The sequence below is a fragment of the Solenopsis invicta genome, chromosome 2, assembly GCF_016802725.1.
Source record: "Solenopsis invicta isolate M01_SB chromosome 2, UNIL_Sinv_3.0, whole genome shotgun sequence".
In the NCBI taxonomy this organism is placed as follows: Eukaryota; Metazoa; Arthropoda; class Insecta; order Hymenoptera; family Formicidae; genus Solenopsis; species Solenopsis invicta.
The window spans coordinates 24,392,743-24,409,670 of record NC_052665.1 but is presented as its reverse complement, the minus strand read 5'-3'; the positions used below and the strand labels follow the sequence as shown (position 1 = coordinate 24,409,670).

Below are 16,928 nucleotides of genomic sequence, written 5' to 3'. Positions count from 1 at the left end.
CATTTTAAATACAATGCTTTTTAAAATTAACTATTAATTCAAGTCAATTTATTAATCTTAATACAACTTTTAACTCAGAATCTCATTTGTAGAAATTTCAATGTAACCAAATTAATTATATAAGCTATTAATTTTAACTCAGCTTTAAAAAAATCATATTAATATAGAACTTTAACCAATATATGAAGACACAATATAAATAATCGAGATATGCTTTATCAGCTGTAGCTAAATCTTAGTGCTGTAATTTATTGTATGATTTTATTTATTTTTTCCAAGTCACAACCTTAAAAAACTAAAGAATTTAAGTAATTATCCAGAAATTATTACACAAAATAATATCTTAGCCAAGAATGGAACCTGAACTTCTTAAAGGTTCTCATTAGCATCAATGGCATATTAGATGCTTGTATCACTTATTAAATTGACTTTCAATTTAATAACACGATATTACTATTTCTTGTTCAACTTAGTACTGTGTTTTAAGACCAAAAATTTATTTGGCACAGTTTTGTCAACTTGAAAATATATATAAAATTACACAATAAATATCAGCTATAAGATCTAGCTAAGACCAATAAAATATCATAATGGTTATTTAAAAAATATATATATTAACTTACTTAATCCTGTTGAAGATTTATTTCTCATCGACACACCGCCTCTCGACAAATAAATATCTTGTTGGCTAGTCCTAAAAGATGCATCTGGTACTTGGCTACCAAGCTGTTTTGACATCAAAGTCTTCTTCAATACTTTTGAAGCAGTGGTAACATCATCCATTTCCAATACATCGTTTTCAGTCTCGCAATAATTTCTTTTTTTACCTTTACCAGAGGAAGCGTCTTTTTCTTTCAAATAAACATTTAAAGGTTTTAATGTTGACGATGCAATATCTAATTTTTCTTCATGAAATGAATCAGTCTTTTCCTGTGTTATAATGCTGCTAGAGTGAGAACTTAATTGTTTATTGCCAAGAAAGTTGATTTCTTCTGATGATTGATTATGAATCGATTGTAAATCTTTATGTAAGCTATTGTTTCTTAACATCAATCTCCGTTTATCCATCGTAAAATTAAAAAAGATTCTGCCCGATTTTTTGATTTGATATTCCCGAAATTGAAAATGTTTAAATTGAAAATGCGTTTCACGATTAGTGACGATCAGCAAATAAAAAATAAAATTTATGTTTCTACATTATATTTCAATATCACAACATTTTTCAGATAAAGAAACCGAAGAAAACAAGTTGTTACTGGTTGTTACAAACTCTTTCAAATGAAACTTTTACTCATAGAACATAAATACAAAGAGCGACCAATGTTGGTTTATAATAGCCGTGTTAAGGCTATAACACACACTTTCCATAATCATAATGGCTCTGGCAGACCAGAGCGATTTGCGACACGCGACGCGCGATCCAATAGGCGTTTACAATTTTTTGAAAAGACGTACGCCTATTAGATAATTGCGCGTCGCGTGTCGCAAATCGCGCTGGTCTGCCAGAGCCATAATGGGTGCTTTCCAACAAGAGTGCCACAGTGTGACACAAGAGGCTTGTTTTCTATTCCTGCACTAGACTGCACCGGAACGTTCCTTCTTGTTTTCACTAACTTTCAAATATATATCTATTTCACTTTAAGTGCACACTAATTCAGGGAATTCAGGAACAGAAAACAAACAGAAGGTGTTTACGATACCTAATCGGATCTCGGATTGGATTGAACAATGGTACTCAACGTAAGTATAGAAAATTTCCCTAGGCTAATCGGATTGACGATCTTTGTCTCAAAAGGGGTCCGATTGCGAGGAGACGCAGAAGCATGCTTGAAAAGTAAGTCTCTTTATTTTTTTCAATTTACACAAAAAATCAAAGATTAAGTTACAAAGAATGAATTGAATTTAGATTTATTGTAATTTTTTTTTTGTCTAAACACTGGATTTCGTTTAAATTTCTGTTTGTAAAAATTAATTAATCTATTCTAAAGTTTGTGGTTATATCGGAAACAAATCAAAATTAATAAAACAATTATTAATTATTAGGTACATATTAAAGCATATAATATTTCAAGCATGTCATATAGAATTCCTGTTTATTATAAACTTAGTAAAAATAACTTTGAAATTATTCAACTACATTACACATTAATCAATATTAATTTATATGTTAAAAATCAATAATGTTTCTAAAAATGTTCTTTTTATTCTTTTCCAGATCGTAAATAAACTTCAATTCCATGAATAAATAAAAATTACTGGAATTGAAATTACTGGAAAAATGGATTTATATGAAGAGGGCATTATTGAACAATATCAATTTGTGCTAACTTAAAATTTGTAAAATTTACTTTTCTTTATTAGTTGTTTATTAGAGAGTAATAATATAAAAATGGAATATACGCATCATATATGCATACAATTATTTTAATTTTATTTATATATATTCCGTTCTTATATTATTACTCTCTAATGAACAACTAACAAAGAATAGCAGATTTTACAAATTTTAAGTTAGCACAAATTGATATTGTTCAATAATGCCCTTTTCATGTCAATCCATTTTCCAGTAATTTTTATTTATTCTTGGAGTTGAAGTTTATTTACGATCTGGAAAAGAATAAAAAAAACATTTTCAGAGACATTATTGATTTTTAACATATAAATTAATATTGATTAATGTATAATGTAGTTGAATAATTTCAAAGTTATTTTTACTAAGTTTATAATAAACAGGAATTCTATATGATATGCTTGAAATATTATATGCTTTAATATGTACTTAATAATTAATAATTGTTTTATTAATTTTGATTTGTTTCCGATATAACTACAAACTTTAGAATAAATTAATTAATTTTTACAAACAGAAATTTAAACGAAATCTAGTGTTTAGACAAAAAAAATTACAATAAATCTAAATTCAAATCATTTTTTTTAACTTTATCTTTGATTTTTTGTGTTATTATTTAAAAAAATAAAGAGACTTACTTTTCAAGCATATATGCTTCTCGATCTCCACGCTTTCGTCATCAATCGGATTACATTTGAGACAGCAATCGTCAATCCGATTAGCCTAGGGAAATTTTCTATACATACGTTGAGTACCATTGTTCAATCCAATCCGAGATCCGATTAGTTATCGTAAACACCCACAGTGTCACACAGAGAGACACAGTAGATTTGTTCTAGTTGCTTGAAATCTCCAAAAATTTTTGCACTCGAGATGAGATAAATATATATTCGATCGTAAGAAAGAGAGAGACGACAAAGAAATTAATTCAAAAAGGGCAGCAACACGAACAGGCCTACTGTAACACAGTTGTGTAGTCTAATTGGAACAGATAAGTTACCAAACACGGTCACTAGAGTGCGTAAAAGACTGACTTAGTAAAAAACACAGATTCAAATTGAATCAGAAATCTATCCGTAGAAAATCCAGACCCGTTAAAGAAGGAATTTTACATTATCCAACGTAGGAATAACTTCTTTACAATGCCGACAAAAAAATAAACATGCAAATTAATCCTATGAAATACGCATGAATAATGAATAATCAACGAATGCATTGTTTCGTAGGCTTACAATTCTTTAAATAAAAATAATGAATATTGATTACCATCTAAGAATTCTGGGTCTGGTACGTTATTTTTCGAACACGAAACATTTTTAGTAAAAATATAAGTCCATTGTGCTAATTTAAAAATGTAGTATGTAAAGAAACGAAAAGTTCAAACTATAATTTTAATTTTGTATGTTAAGGCGACAAAACATAACTGAACATGACTAAAATGTACCAGTACCACACTTGAAAAAATAATTTATTTGCCCGATGTGTTGGCACTATTGATGGCTGACACGGCCAAACTTAAGATTAAGCTGTGTTTTGCAGTGTCGCTCTGTGTCTCTCTGTTAGCGTTTTTCATTGGGAAATCTAGTGCGCACTGAGTGTGCACTCACCGCTGGCAATTGGACGTTTCGGTTCGCGCGATAACGGTGCCAACGGAAACGCCCAATTACCTGCAGCAAGTGCACATTCAGTGCGCACTAGTTTTCCCAATGAAAAACGCTATGTGTCATAGTTGGAAAGCACCAATGTAGACACTGTGGCTGCGTTCCGATATACACTGCAAGTACTGAAAATCTATAGTTCACGTTACGTATACTATAGATTTTCAGTACTGGCAGTGAATTTCGGAACGCAGCCTGTGTTACACAGTGTCGCCTGTGTCTCTTGTTGGAAAGCACCCAAATGGCTCCTTCACACCAGCGCGATGACGCGACACGCGACGCTCGATTATCCAATAGCCGTACAATTTTTTGAGAAAGACGTACGCCCATTGGATAAACGCGTGTCGCGTATCGCAAATCGCGCTGGTCTGCCAGAGCCATAAGACGTACCATAAGGGTGCCGTCACATGGGGCGTAACTTGCGTAGCGTAATTTACGTATTTTAGTAACTTACTAAAATATGTTACGCCATTTAAAAGCCTTCTTTCACATGAAGCGTATTTCGCGGATTTTCAAGAAATGCGTATCTAATGCAACCAATTGTTGATTAGGGTTTCTCTTGTACTCTCTAACAGAAATGCTAAACAAATTTACGATTGGTTTTTGTAATTTACGCGTCTCGGAAAGTACACCCAGCGACTTTGATTCTGTCCATGGGGAAATTTTCCAAACTAAGAAGTCACCATCCTTCTACATACTCGCAATTCATGATTAACGTAACGTCAGGCTTACGATCGATCCCGGCCGCTTACGACCGCATTTGACACAATTTGACATGAGGTTAAGTAATTTGACATGAGGTTAAATAATTTGAGATTTGCGACTTGAATTCACTGGGCAAGAAGATACTGACGAAATCTCAGATCTGGCTGCAGTGCAACAAGTGTAAATACACCACGCATCATGATTCCTTTATGAAGCATCGCATGAAAGATCATAACGAGGAAAGGGCAGCTGACGAACACATCTTCGAGAGCTAGGAGGAAAGTGAAAGACATAGTTACAACAAAGTGAATGACTTGGAGAACAAGGAGAATGAAACAGGTTGAGTAGCGTTAAATCCAAGAGAAATTGTTCAGATGCATTCTTGCTATCTGTTACAATTTTTATAATTATAAGTGACACTGTTGATACGTTACAAATAATTCTGACATCGTTATCAAGGATGATAAAGCGATGGAGGTAACACTTTTGGAGCCGATTCAGTCAGTTTTTCCTATTACTCAATCCACCCCACTACCACTGTTGGATTTATCAAATTGTTATCAAATCATCTATATGCTTCCGCTACATTACCAGCGAGTAGGTATTATTTACTGATTAGTTAATACATTATTGTAAATCTGTCTTAAAAAGGAATTTTTTCTTACGAAAGGTGTTTCCACGTTGTCCCCAGAACAAATGTATGTTCTGCAGCCGATTGACACGGCTAATATTGAAAACTTGAGGAAGATGATAAGATTGGACTTGGATCTTGAGCAGAAAATGGAAGTGAAGAGCGAAAGTAGAAAATGGATAACCTTGAAAGAGGATGGAAGTCTAGAACTGGTAGAGATGCCTTGGAACGAGACAGAAGGATCGAATATTGACGATGGTGTTTGATTAACTGTGCAAAAATCAAAGACACTTTTGTATTACATTTGATTGCTTTAACTTGAGATGTTACTAATTTCAGACATTACGCCATACATATATCAAGATACTAATTACTATCAAGAAAAATGATTTTACCTAACAATATTAGTGACTGGGTGGAATTTATTCTGATGCTAGAAATATGGATGTTTTTCTTCGCCAATAAATATACCGGCAATTTATATTAAAGAAATAATGCTTTATTTATTATTCTCTTAATTGTTGAAGCTTCAAAAATGGCAAGTGTTATGCCTATTATATTTTTATATTAGCAATAAATAAATTTATAAGAAATGACATAATATGATAAAAAATATTATAATATTAAAATTTACTACAACTTTTAATTAGAATACTATATCGAAGATTATAAAATTAATATTGTAAAACATTATGCATGAAATGTTAAAAGATAAGAATAAATATACATAGTCAAAATTACATAACTCTTTTCTCTTAGTTTCATTTAGAAACTTGTTATAATTTAATTATATAGTAATTAAATTATTTTCTTTATATCATCTTAATTTAACAATTAATAAATTAAAAAATTTATTGTAAAGTTATTTTTTATATATAAATAATTTAGCTTTATTTAGAATCAACGGATAAATTTATTATAACAAATTTTTCTATTTAACAAAATTAATTCATTAACAATGGATATAATTATTTATTAATTACAAATTATATTTTTCAGAAAATATGACATCACCAACGAACAACACACTGGATACTGGTCCGTGCCGGTGCCTGGTTTGATTAACTGTGCAAAAATCAAAGGCACTTTGGTATTACATTTGGTTGCTTTAACTGTTGAAAAACTCAGTGTAATATACAGAAATTTATTATAATTCTAATGTTATAAATGAAGTAACTTTATTCGTCATACTTGAATTTCCGCATGACACTCGCAATGATGTTTATTTTGCTGATCAAAGCTGTGTCATGTTGACAATACATCGATGTCAATTGACTCACTGTTGGAAAAATCGCAGTTTCGCTCTTTCAATTTTATTTATATTGCTAATTGTTATTCCTTTTAATCGTATGTTACTTCGTAAACAACCGTCGTTGTTTGAATAATGCATACTTTCATTAAATGTAATTTAAGGAAAATTATAATAAAAAAATTGCATCATAAAGGAATCATGATGCGTGGTGTATTTACACTTGTTGCACTGCAGCCAGATCTGAGATTTCGTCAGTATCTTCTTGCCCAGTGAATTCAAGTCGCAAATCTCAAATTATTTAACCTCATGTCAAATTACTTAACCTCATGTCAAATTGTGTCAAATGCGGTCGTAAGCGGCCGGGATCGATCGTAAGCCTGACGTTACGTTAATCATGAATTGCGAGTATGTAGAAGGATGGTGACTTCTTAGTTTGGAAAATTTCCCCATGGACAGAATCAAAGTCGCTGGGTGTACGCCTCATGTGGAACTGGGGGTCGATCATGAAACTTTTTCCCTAGAGCGGAAACGAGAAAAGTGAAAATCTTTACCATTGAAGTTAATGGAGAAATTTTTCACTTTTCACGTTTCCGCCTTAGGGAAAAAGTTTCATGATCGACGATCGACCCCCTGATACTCTGCACACTAGTATGTGTGAATCATCTATGTGCGAATCTAACCTGTGCGAGCATATATTCCTGTTCCTTGAAATTTTCAAAAATTTATATATTTAAAACAAAATAAATATATGTTAGGCATTTAAGAAAAAGAAAGCATTTTACATGTAAGAAATTCAAGCAACACGCACATATCTATTAATGTACAACTATAACCTTAAAATTTTGTATCAACATGTAACAACCTGTGTTTTGTCCGAGCGCGGACGAGCTCAGGGAAGCCAGGGCTCGAAGGAAGGTTGCCGGGTTAATCAATTCCGAGATCGGACGTGCGTTTAATGAGAAATGACTTTATTTACGATCTAATACTGACAATATGTGCCCGTAGTTCGCGGATACACGCGGTGCATCCGCGACGGTACGGTGACGCGGTTTTACAATAAGAAGACGCGGTATTACAATAAGAAGACGCGGTATTTACAGTAAGAAGACGCGGTATTTACAGACCGGGGAGCTGTTTACATGCGTTCGGTCGCTCGCACTCGGCTCGCGGTCGGTGCGAGAGAGCGCACGATAGCGCGGTCTCGCTCACGCTTGGTTCGGTATCGTCGCGAGGATTCCACGATGTTTATGTCGTCGCCGGCCTTGTCGGTCCGCGGCGCGCGCGGGCCGGGACGCCCTACGCTAGAAGCCGCGTCGGTGTTCCGCGAATTCGCGACAGGTGCGCGGCGGGATTCCCTTAGTAGGGAATCCCCGACGTGAGTCGGTGTCGGCTGCCTCGAGAGCTCTCGATGGAGGCAGAGATATCTCTACCCCCTTGGTGGCAGTCGTTACCGTGGACGCTTGGACGGAGATGGGTTGAGGGAATCGTTGAGATCTCTCAACGGTGGCAGAGCTCGCTCTACCACTCGGATTCCCTAGGTGCCGGGAAAGCGGGATCGGAAATCGCCGAGATCTCTCGGCGGTGACAGAGCTCGCTCTACCACGCGGATTTCCTGGGTCTGGCTCGGAGGCTGGACCGGAGAGGAGTCGATCTCTCTGCGGGATCGTCCGCCTTTTATACCCCGATCTCGGAGAGTCGGGGATGTTCGAGTGGAGTTCGGTTCTTCTCGGAATACAGCATCCCCGCTGCTCCGAGACAAGGTCCGTGGATTGGCGTTGGAGGGGAAGGAAGGTCGTTGCATAGCCGCCATTTTCGAGACAGCGAGTCAGTGTTAGTGTATGTACGTAGATAGTAAGGTACTACAGCTATTAGTTGTGTGAGTGAGCGAGTGTGCAGTAAAAGTATGGCCGCCGCCATTTTCGTTCCACATCGTTGAAGTGGATGCAACGACCTTCCTTCCCCTCCAACGCCAATCCACGGACCTTGCTCCGAGATCGGTCCGGTATCGCGCTCTCGCTTGAGCGTACGCCTCTCTGTCGCTCCAACGCCAGGAGCATGCGAATCCGTGCGCGTGCGCGCGGACTTCGGGCGTTTAACGGCGCGCTTGTCGGACCGTTCGTGCGCGCGTGTGAGGCGATTATCGGCGCGTAGCGCCTGTTCGTCTGTCCGGCGGGTGTTCGGCCGGACAGGGGAGCGGTTCGTGGCCCCAGGGGGAACGATGCGGAGGTGCATCGTTACAAACATATCGCAAGAAGGTTGGATATGACAGAATGTTATTACAGAATAGCTATTATAAATAATAAATTTGATATAAAATTGTTTCTTAATTTACCCTGATATCATTATCTATCTTTCAATTTTGTTCTGCTTATTTAAGTAATACATATGTTATCAATACATGTATTACTACATGTATATAGCGTTTCTTACGCAGGAAATTGGATTCGACGGAACGATAATAACGTAAAAAGCGTAAAGTAACTAGGGGGAAGCTAATGTTCGAGTAAAACGATATCATTGGTCGGCGCAAGTTACGCTTACGCAAGTTACGCCCCATATGACGGCACCCTAATAATTAGCCAATCACAGTCGAAAATTAAGAAATGAGAATCTGAATTCTCGACTGTGATTGGCTAATTCTTACGGTACTTCTTATGATTACGGTTATGGAAGGTGTGTGTTATAACCTTAAGGTTGGTTTATGCAGGCCGGAACCGCTAACTTATGCCGGAATCTGTAAGAAATTTACCAATCATAATCGACTTATAGAAGAATAATCAACTATGATTGGCTAATTTTTTACAGATTCCGGCATAAGTTAGCGGTTACGGCCTGCATAAATCAACCTTTAACACACACTTTCCATAACTGTAACCATAAGACGTACCGTAAGATTTAGCCGATCACAGTCAAGAATTCAGATTCTTATTTCTTAATTCTCGACTGTGATTAGCTAATTCTTACGGTACGTCTTAAGGTTGGTTTATGCGACTGTAACCGCTAACTTAGGTCAATTTCTTACAGATTCCAGCATAAGTTAGCGGTTACGGCTTGCATAAATCAACCTTTATGGTTACGGTTATGGAAAGTGTGTTATAGCCTTCAGGGCATTGCACATGAAATGCATAACAGAACATAAGCGTAGCATAAGGTTTCTGAACCAATGGAAATCTTATGTATCAATATGGCGACTTTATGCTGGATGCTCATTGGTCCATCAGTCTTACGTTGCGCTTATGTTACGTTAAGCATGTGCAAGGCCCTTTATTGGTCGTTACGTTAATTATAAACTGCAAGTATGTAAAAAGATAGCGACTTCTCAGTTTAGAAAATTTTCCCATGGACAGAATCAATTACAAATAGTTTTTTTAATCATAAAGTTGGTAACACTGTAACTAACTACGCTGTGTTCCGTAATGTAAATTAAATTTGAGATTATCGTTGGCTTGCAAAGATGAGCAGAGAAATTAGTTTAATTTCTTGTATTTTAATTATTTATAAAATAATTGTAATTATGTATTATTGATTAAAATATTATTTATTGATAATAATTTTGATTTTAAAATAGGAATTGCAGAGCACAAAAACTTCCAAAGACTGAAAGTTATTAACTGCAAAGTTTGTTTGTAGGATAAATTGTTTGATATTGCTAATATTGATATTAGTTTTTTATAATCGTACGCTTATTTGATTTTGTATGAAATAAGTATGAAATTATATTATAATAATATTTAATAAAAATCTAACATTTAAAAGAATGCCAGTCTCTCTGGCTACTGTAGTCTCTCCAACTACTTAAACAGAATAAATTTTATCATGCACTGTTAGTGCACACAAACGGATATAATCTATAAATTTATACTTTCAATTAATAATTTAAAATTAATCAAAACCTGCAATTTTTAGCTTCACCGAATTTTTGGAAATCCATCTTTTGTTTAATTCCTATTTTAAAATAAAAATTATTGTTAATAAATATTATTTTAATAATACATGATTAGAATTATTTTAATAAATAATACGTCATTAAAATAATTTTATAAATAATTAAATTACAAGAAATTAAAACTATCTTCTCCGATGGTCTCTGCAAATTAATGAATTCACAAACTTAACTTTTATTACGGTCGGAACCTTGGATTATATAAATATGAACTGCTAGTTGGCTCTTTTAGGCTGTAAGAAACATTTACAGCGTCATCATCTTCTAAGCGACGATTTCCAGTATAAAATAACATATGGTGTGGTGTGTGGCTTTTATATGCGACAATAATAAACATTTGTGCGATTGAATGATATAATACAATGGTAGTATATTGTTTTATAAATGGTTGTAAATCAACCAAATATAAAAGTGTAAAGGAGAAACACATTCCTGTACCATTATTTGGGTAAGTTATTAGTTAATTGCATTGTAACCTAAACTTTTTTAATTTTTTTAAATTAGAAAATAAATTAAAAATGAGAAATATAATTCCTACAATGATTCAAGAAACATTAAGAAATCTAAGATTGGATACATTATTTATTAACTTTGACACACATATTAAAGATCTAGAAATATTAGAGAATCACAAATATGTAATAATAAAATTAATTATTATTTGAACGTTAAATTAGCTTATGAAGGTACAATAATTACGTTGAATGAACACAAAGACTTCACAAGACGTAATTTAATTAAAACTGTTATTTTCAGCGAGCAATAATTTATACTGTACACTTTATTACCCGAAAATGACGGTTCTCTAATGAGGCTTCCTTTTATTTATATGACGTCACTTTTTTGTTTTTATTTTTAATTACTTTCTATTTTTTGCTTTATATATTTTATTATTTTATATATATATATATATATATATATATATATATATATATATATATATAAATTATATAATTTTTTTAAATATATCTTTAATAATAAAATGTGTATATTTTATATTTATTTTCTTTTAATTTAGTAAAATTAATTCTTATTTTACAGAAATATAATCGCATATTTTGGAGTGAACGTATAAATTCAAAGCGATATATTGTATTCCGTCTCTTTCTTTTGTGATTTTCTACTATTGCTGTCTCGCTTTTTTGTTTCACATTTCTGCCACTTAGGAGATGGAAGCGTTGCAGATTTTTCTTACTAAACCCTTGCGCCGCCACGCTATGCCGCTGCCGCCGCCGATAAATTATCATCCGCCGATTCCGCCGCCGCCTGTATAAAATAAAATGGCGCACAGGTCTGGTCCAGAGGTCTTACGCTAAGGTACTATATTAAGAGGGAATGTGCATTCGCCATTTTGGCTCCTAGCAGCTGGCGCGCCTTTCAAAGCCAATGATGTTGAATACGTAATGCTGCCAATTCAAAAATATTATATGACATAACAATTTAAATGTATCAAAGTTTTATTTGCAAGTGAATAAAACAACTTAAAAAAAAAAAATATATATAATACGTATATAAAAATGTTTTTTTCGCAATACATTATAAAATTAAATATTGTGATACCGACAAATTTTAAGCCTCCCATATTCGAATAGTCTGAAAAGCAACGAAGTTCATCAGGAATTCCAGTTGTATCTTGACATGTTAAAAATTGTTTGCAGATATCACAAATCTTAAGTTTCAAGATTGCATTTATGGTACTTCCGGCAATGTAGTATAATATGGCTGCATCGAGATTGGTATATTGATTAAAATTGACCAAATCTACAGATTCTACTGAAGTGTTACTAATTTGCGAAACATTGTTGATACTTTCAGTGTAACTATCTATAAGATTATCGAGTAAAATATAATCTGAATCTTCCGTATAATTCGAGTTATTCACACTGCCAATATATTGCGAAACTATAATATTTTGTAGAGCTCTGCGTACTCCAAGTGCGTTTGGCATAGCACTAGCCCTTCTTCGAATCTAAGAAAATAAATTTTCTAAGGCATCTTGTGTGGTACGACTTGTTAAAAAAAAGTCATATTTTTGCTGAAAAACATATTTCGTTAAATTTATTATTGAAATTGAAGTTAATATTAAACCTGTATTGAGAGGTTTCCAGCCACTTTTTCCAATTTGCATGTCCTGAACTATATCAATAAAATCATTTAAAAACTGTATTTTTTTATTTTGTTTCTTTTTGTTATAGATGTTTTCCTAACGCGTGATGTGCACATTTTAATCCAGTTACAAATTAGTCGTACAAACCAAGCAGTAGTTAATGCTTCAGATGGTAATAATTTTAACTGTACTGCTGTTTCTAAGCTTGCAACTGTTTTAATATCAAAATATCTAATAGCAGACCCTACATGCATTTTGGAAAAATTAGTTGGAAAGATGTCTATATAATTTAGATGTTGTAACAATCTCAGACTTACTGCAGATTCTACTTCTTTTTTCCATAAAAAAGTAATATAATTTCCGTTAACAACATTAGTTGGTAATTGCTGAGCTTTTTGAATATTTTCTGATAAAAAAATACAATGTGTTTGTGTTGCTTGTTTCAAATTTTTCACTAAATGACACGCGTCTGCAAGAACGTGAATAACTTGATCATGAAAAGAAAATGATGTCACACGATTATTTCTTGAAGCCTCTATTCCTAAACACGTCCACATCGCGCGATTATTAGAGCCCATATCAGAAACGATGCCTTTAACGTTAAGACCTGCATTACTGAGACATTCTATGACGTTTAGAACGAATTCACGCATATCAGAGCCTTCCGTTCTTGACCCTGTTATTTCAGCAGCTACAGCTTGTTTCCAAGTTGCAGAAAGTTCTCTTGCTAAAACAAGTGTTACATGATTACTTTCACCGCTTGCAGTTGAAGGTAATGTGATTTTACCGTACATTTTTTTTTCACATTTGTCATAACTTAATTTTCCACTTATTTTTAGTTCGTCTATTGAAACTATACAATCTTTAGCATTAGGATGTAACCCATCAATTTTAGATTTCAAAGGATCTAACAAATCATAAAAAATTCCGAAGTCGATCTTAATATTTGCAATTCTTCGCGTCACAGTAAAATAATGAGGAAGTGGATATTTGCAATTTAATCTTAAATAATTATATCCATGAAGTCCGAGAGCAAAATGCATTCTTAAAGCTTGTGATATAGCCTCATTACTCCATTTTATTTTTGTACCGCTTTGCAGTGCTTTAACTTGTTCTTCAGAGAAACATATTTTTTAAATTTCTTTGGCCTTATTTAGTTCCTGTTTTAATTGCATATTTTCTTGCTGAAACATATTGCAATTACAGTTGAACTGTGGCTTAACTGATGCTTTAACATTTTCTTTTTCAGGTACTCCAATAGTATATGAATTTGATGAACTACTCACTTCAAGAAGAGTGGATCTAAAAAATAAAAAATAAATTTAATAAAATTCATATTTTATAGAACAAAATTATTTAAAGTATTAAATTAGTACTACCGATGAAAACGATAAAAAATACAAAAGTAGATATGAACTTTTAGAAGTAACTAATAAAAATAGAAATTTAAGAGATGGTATCAAAAGTCTTCAACAGCATTCGTACCTTGATTTATACTTTATTCCGTAATTTTTTCTAGAATGAATTTATATTTATTATTATTATTATTAATTTACGAATAAAGATACGGACTGCAAATGAATTTTGTTTGATGCTTATAATTCTTAAAAAAGAAAAAAGGAATATTTCTTACGAGATATTAGGACCATTTGAATTATTTGTAGAAATAGAATTGGAGTGAGCACCATTTTCGTCAGAGCAAGAAATACTTGAATTGTATTGTAGTATCAAAGGAAATTTCATGCAAATAGGATCGGCACTCCTGAAAGAATAGAAAAAATTTATTAATTATTTTTATTTTTATTTAACTATTTCATAATTAAATTATTTTTTAAATTTAAATTTATAACCATATGTTTTAGTGTTAATTAACAATGTTAACAAACTTTAATAACCTATTTTAAATATATATTATATATACGTGTGTAAACTTATTACAGTAATTATTATATAATTAATTTTATACAAATCAATTAAAAAAATTTTAATTTAAAAGACAAAAATAATAGAAAACCTTTTTTGTTTTATATTGTTAATCATTTTTGGCGGATTTGGTACATTAAATAATATTGGTATAGCATTCGGTTTTAATTTTTTTATCCCATCTTGCCTATTCTGTTCAAATTGAAAGCTTTCAAAGTGAATCTGCAAAAGAAATAAAATTAGAACTTAGAAGAAACAATTAAACAATATCTTATAAATGTTTGTTCAGTATTCATAGAAAGCAAATATTTGCTTTCTATGTTTAGTATTCATACAGCAAAAATATTTCATAAAGAATTCACAATCATAAATAATTATAAAAATTTCAGAAAAATTTTAATTTTTCAGAAAAGCTCTGAAACGTCATCTTTAAAACAATTGTGCCTATTTCCACCAACGCAGATTAACTTTGACCTCAGTTCAATTTACTTCTTATCTTTCCAATTCTTAGAATTAAAAAATTAAAGAAAGAAAAAGTTAATCTATATAGCTAGATATTGGTAGAAATGGGCATTACTGAAGAATGAAAAAGTTTCTAACCTCAACTTTCATTTCTTATGTATTTTAAATGATTGAAGTAAATAAACATTTATTGATAAATATAAGTGTTAAATATTTAGTGATAAATAAATACAACATATACCTCGCATAATCTTGAATTTGAGGAAGGTATCCATTTGTTACGCCGACAGTTTATAAGCCATTTCTTTCTTCTTTCGCCTTCTTTTGAAAAGCGAAACGTTTGATACCCGGCTTCACTCCTATTTTTACAATTTATTGCACTGCAACCGCCCATTTTATTTACTTAAGTCTACGTAAAACACAAAATTTTATGTAAAACAAAATTAGATGCCTTTACTTTGCTTGAATTCCCGGCACTGACTAGGAGCCAATATGGCGGATGCATATTCCTTCTTAATATAGTACCCTACTTACGCTATGCTTATACTCTGTTATGCATTTCATGTGCGAGGCCCTTATAACCATAGACATAGGACCTATAGACCGAGCATTCGAGGAGTGGGGGCGTGAAAAACTAGAAAGAGATAGCAAGCTTTGGACCACTATTCTGTCTTTGTCTAATGACGCGCGTGGGGAATCTTCACCTAACCTAACATTCAAGTCAACATGTGTCGATATTGTTGTGTGTGCCACAAAGAACAATATAAAACTGATGAGCCTATTATTTTCCATCGGTATGTAATTATTATATCCATCGTAATGTCCAAATTCACACAATACATGTGTTTTCAGTTTTCCGTCAGATCCAGATACACGAAAAAAGTGGTTAGAAATCATAAAACGAGACGATAATAAAAAGCGTTTTGTATGCAGTCAACATTTTAAACCTGAAGATTATCGAATGCTATGCGATCGAAGGCAACTTTTGAGAAAAGATGCTGTTCCAAATATAAATATTCCTCAATTAGATGCAAAAGTTCAGCTTATTAAAAATGAGAAACAGTAAATTTAAAACTACATCAATTTTGAAGAAGCAATATCAAGATAAGATAAAATAAATTTTTTTAAATCATCACTATCTTGAGACCCACTGAAGAGAATTTCACAAATTTTGCATGTATTGAGAATTTATTTTTTAACATTTTGATTGACGAAGTTTTTTTCATTCTCCTTATTGGTTTTGCAGATATTGATAATTAGAATGATCCATTTTATCTTATCTTATTCTAAGTTAATTTTATATTAGTGATTATAAGAACTCGGTTAACCATGGCATTATTTAGAAATTCTGAACAACTTCCAATGGAATGTCACAAGGATATGGATGATAATATAGAGGACAATAATATTGAGAATGTGCCAACATCTACTGCTGACAGCTTAAAACGGTAATAACACTCGTGGACAATGATTTGTCTCTAGATCTAGCAAAGCAAATTCTGGAGATACCTATCCTGTTTTATTTACAAAAATCATATAATATCCAAATATTATTTTCTAGGACAAATGACTCTTGCGCTTTATCTACAACACCAACAAAAAGACATTGCACTTTACAGGAGTTTGGACTTTTTAGAAGAGAAGATTTTACAGATGAAATTGTATGGAATCGATTTGTAGCAGCATGCAAAGGCTTAAGAAAAGAAAACATGCTTTTGCAATATCAAAATAAGCGTCTTCTTAATCAAATTCAAACAACGAAAGATATTATTCAGGAGTTAAAAAAAAAGAACTTAATAACAGATTCCGTATCAGAGATGTTGAGCGTAAGTTAAGAAAACGATGGTCCACATTCTGATCTTTTTATCGCTAAGAGTTATATAAAAATGAAAAAAAA

The 16,928-nt window shown here is 32.7% G+C and overlaps 3 protein-coding genes and 1 long non-coding RNA gene across 13 annotated transcripts in view; 1 reads left to right on the top strand and 3 right to left on the bottom strand.

Annotated features, from left to right (window-relative positions):
- The window catches only part of LOC105201497 (Fanconi anemia group D2 protein homolog), a 194,246-nt gene extending 192,878 nt beyond the window's left edge, over window positions 1–1,368 (bottom strand). For 2 of the 7 annotated variants that reach the window (XM_039459781.1, XM_039459786.1), the window contains exon 1: window positions 624–1,361. In XM_039459781.1, the coding sequence (XP_039315715.1) occupies window positions 624–1,068 (445 nt within the window). In that variant the 5' untranslated portion in view covers window positions 1,069–1,361. Of the gene's footprint in view, window positions 1–623 lie in introns of all 7 variants that reach the window. The other 5 variants (XM_039459785.1, XM_039459783.1, XM_039459782.1 and 2 more) reach the window with 5 other exon arrangements.
- A 4,869-nt stretch (window positions 1,369–6,237) lies between these two features.
- LOC120360079 lies at window positions 6,238–7,063 on the bottom strand. The gene is made up of 2 exons (XR_005576731.1): window positions 6,536–7,063; window positions 6,238–6,456 (listed from the first exon to the last, which is right to left on the bottom strand). It is a non-coding gene; the product is annotated as an uncharacterized LOC120360079 (long non-coding RNA).
- Window positions 7,064–13,406: 6,343 nt separating this feature from the next.
- On the bottom strand, window positions 13,407–15,473 carry LOC120360078 (THAP domain-containing protein 5-like). Of its 4 annotated transcripts, XM_039459779.1 has the most exons (6): window positions 15,273–15,473; window positions 14,661–14,791; window positions 14,280–14,408; window positions 14,132–14,161; window positions 13,933–13,948; window positions 13,407–13,830 (listed from the first exon to the last, which is right to left on the bottom strand). In XM_039459779.1, the coding sequence occupies exons 1-6, from the start codon at window positions 15,423–15,425 to the stop codon at window positions 13,780–13,782; spliced, it is 510 nt and encodes a 169-aa protein (XP_039315713.1). In that variant the 5' UTR covers window positions 15,426–15,473; the 3' UTR covers window positions 13,407–13,779. The 4 variants fall into 4 exon arrangements, with proteins under 4 accessions (XP_039315713.1, XP_039315711.1, XP_039315714.1 ...); XM_039459777.1 differs by having other exon boundaries at window positions 13,407–13,948; XM_039459780.1 differs by lacking the exon at window positions 14,132–14,161.
- Window positions 15,474–15,612: 139 nt separating this feature from the next.
- On the top strand, window positions 15,613–16,928 carry LOC105206304. The gene is made up of 4 exons (XM_026139379.2): window positions 15,613–15,825; window positions 15,884–16,093; window positions 16,375–16,479; window positions 16,593–16,928. Exons 1-4 carry the CDS (start codon window positions 15,758–15,760, stop codon window positions 16,864–16,866), a joined length of 657 nt encoding a protein of 218 aa, XP_025995164.1. The 5' UTR covers window positions 15,613–15,757; the 3' UTR covers window positions 16,867–16,928.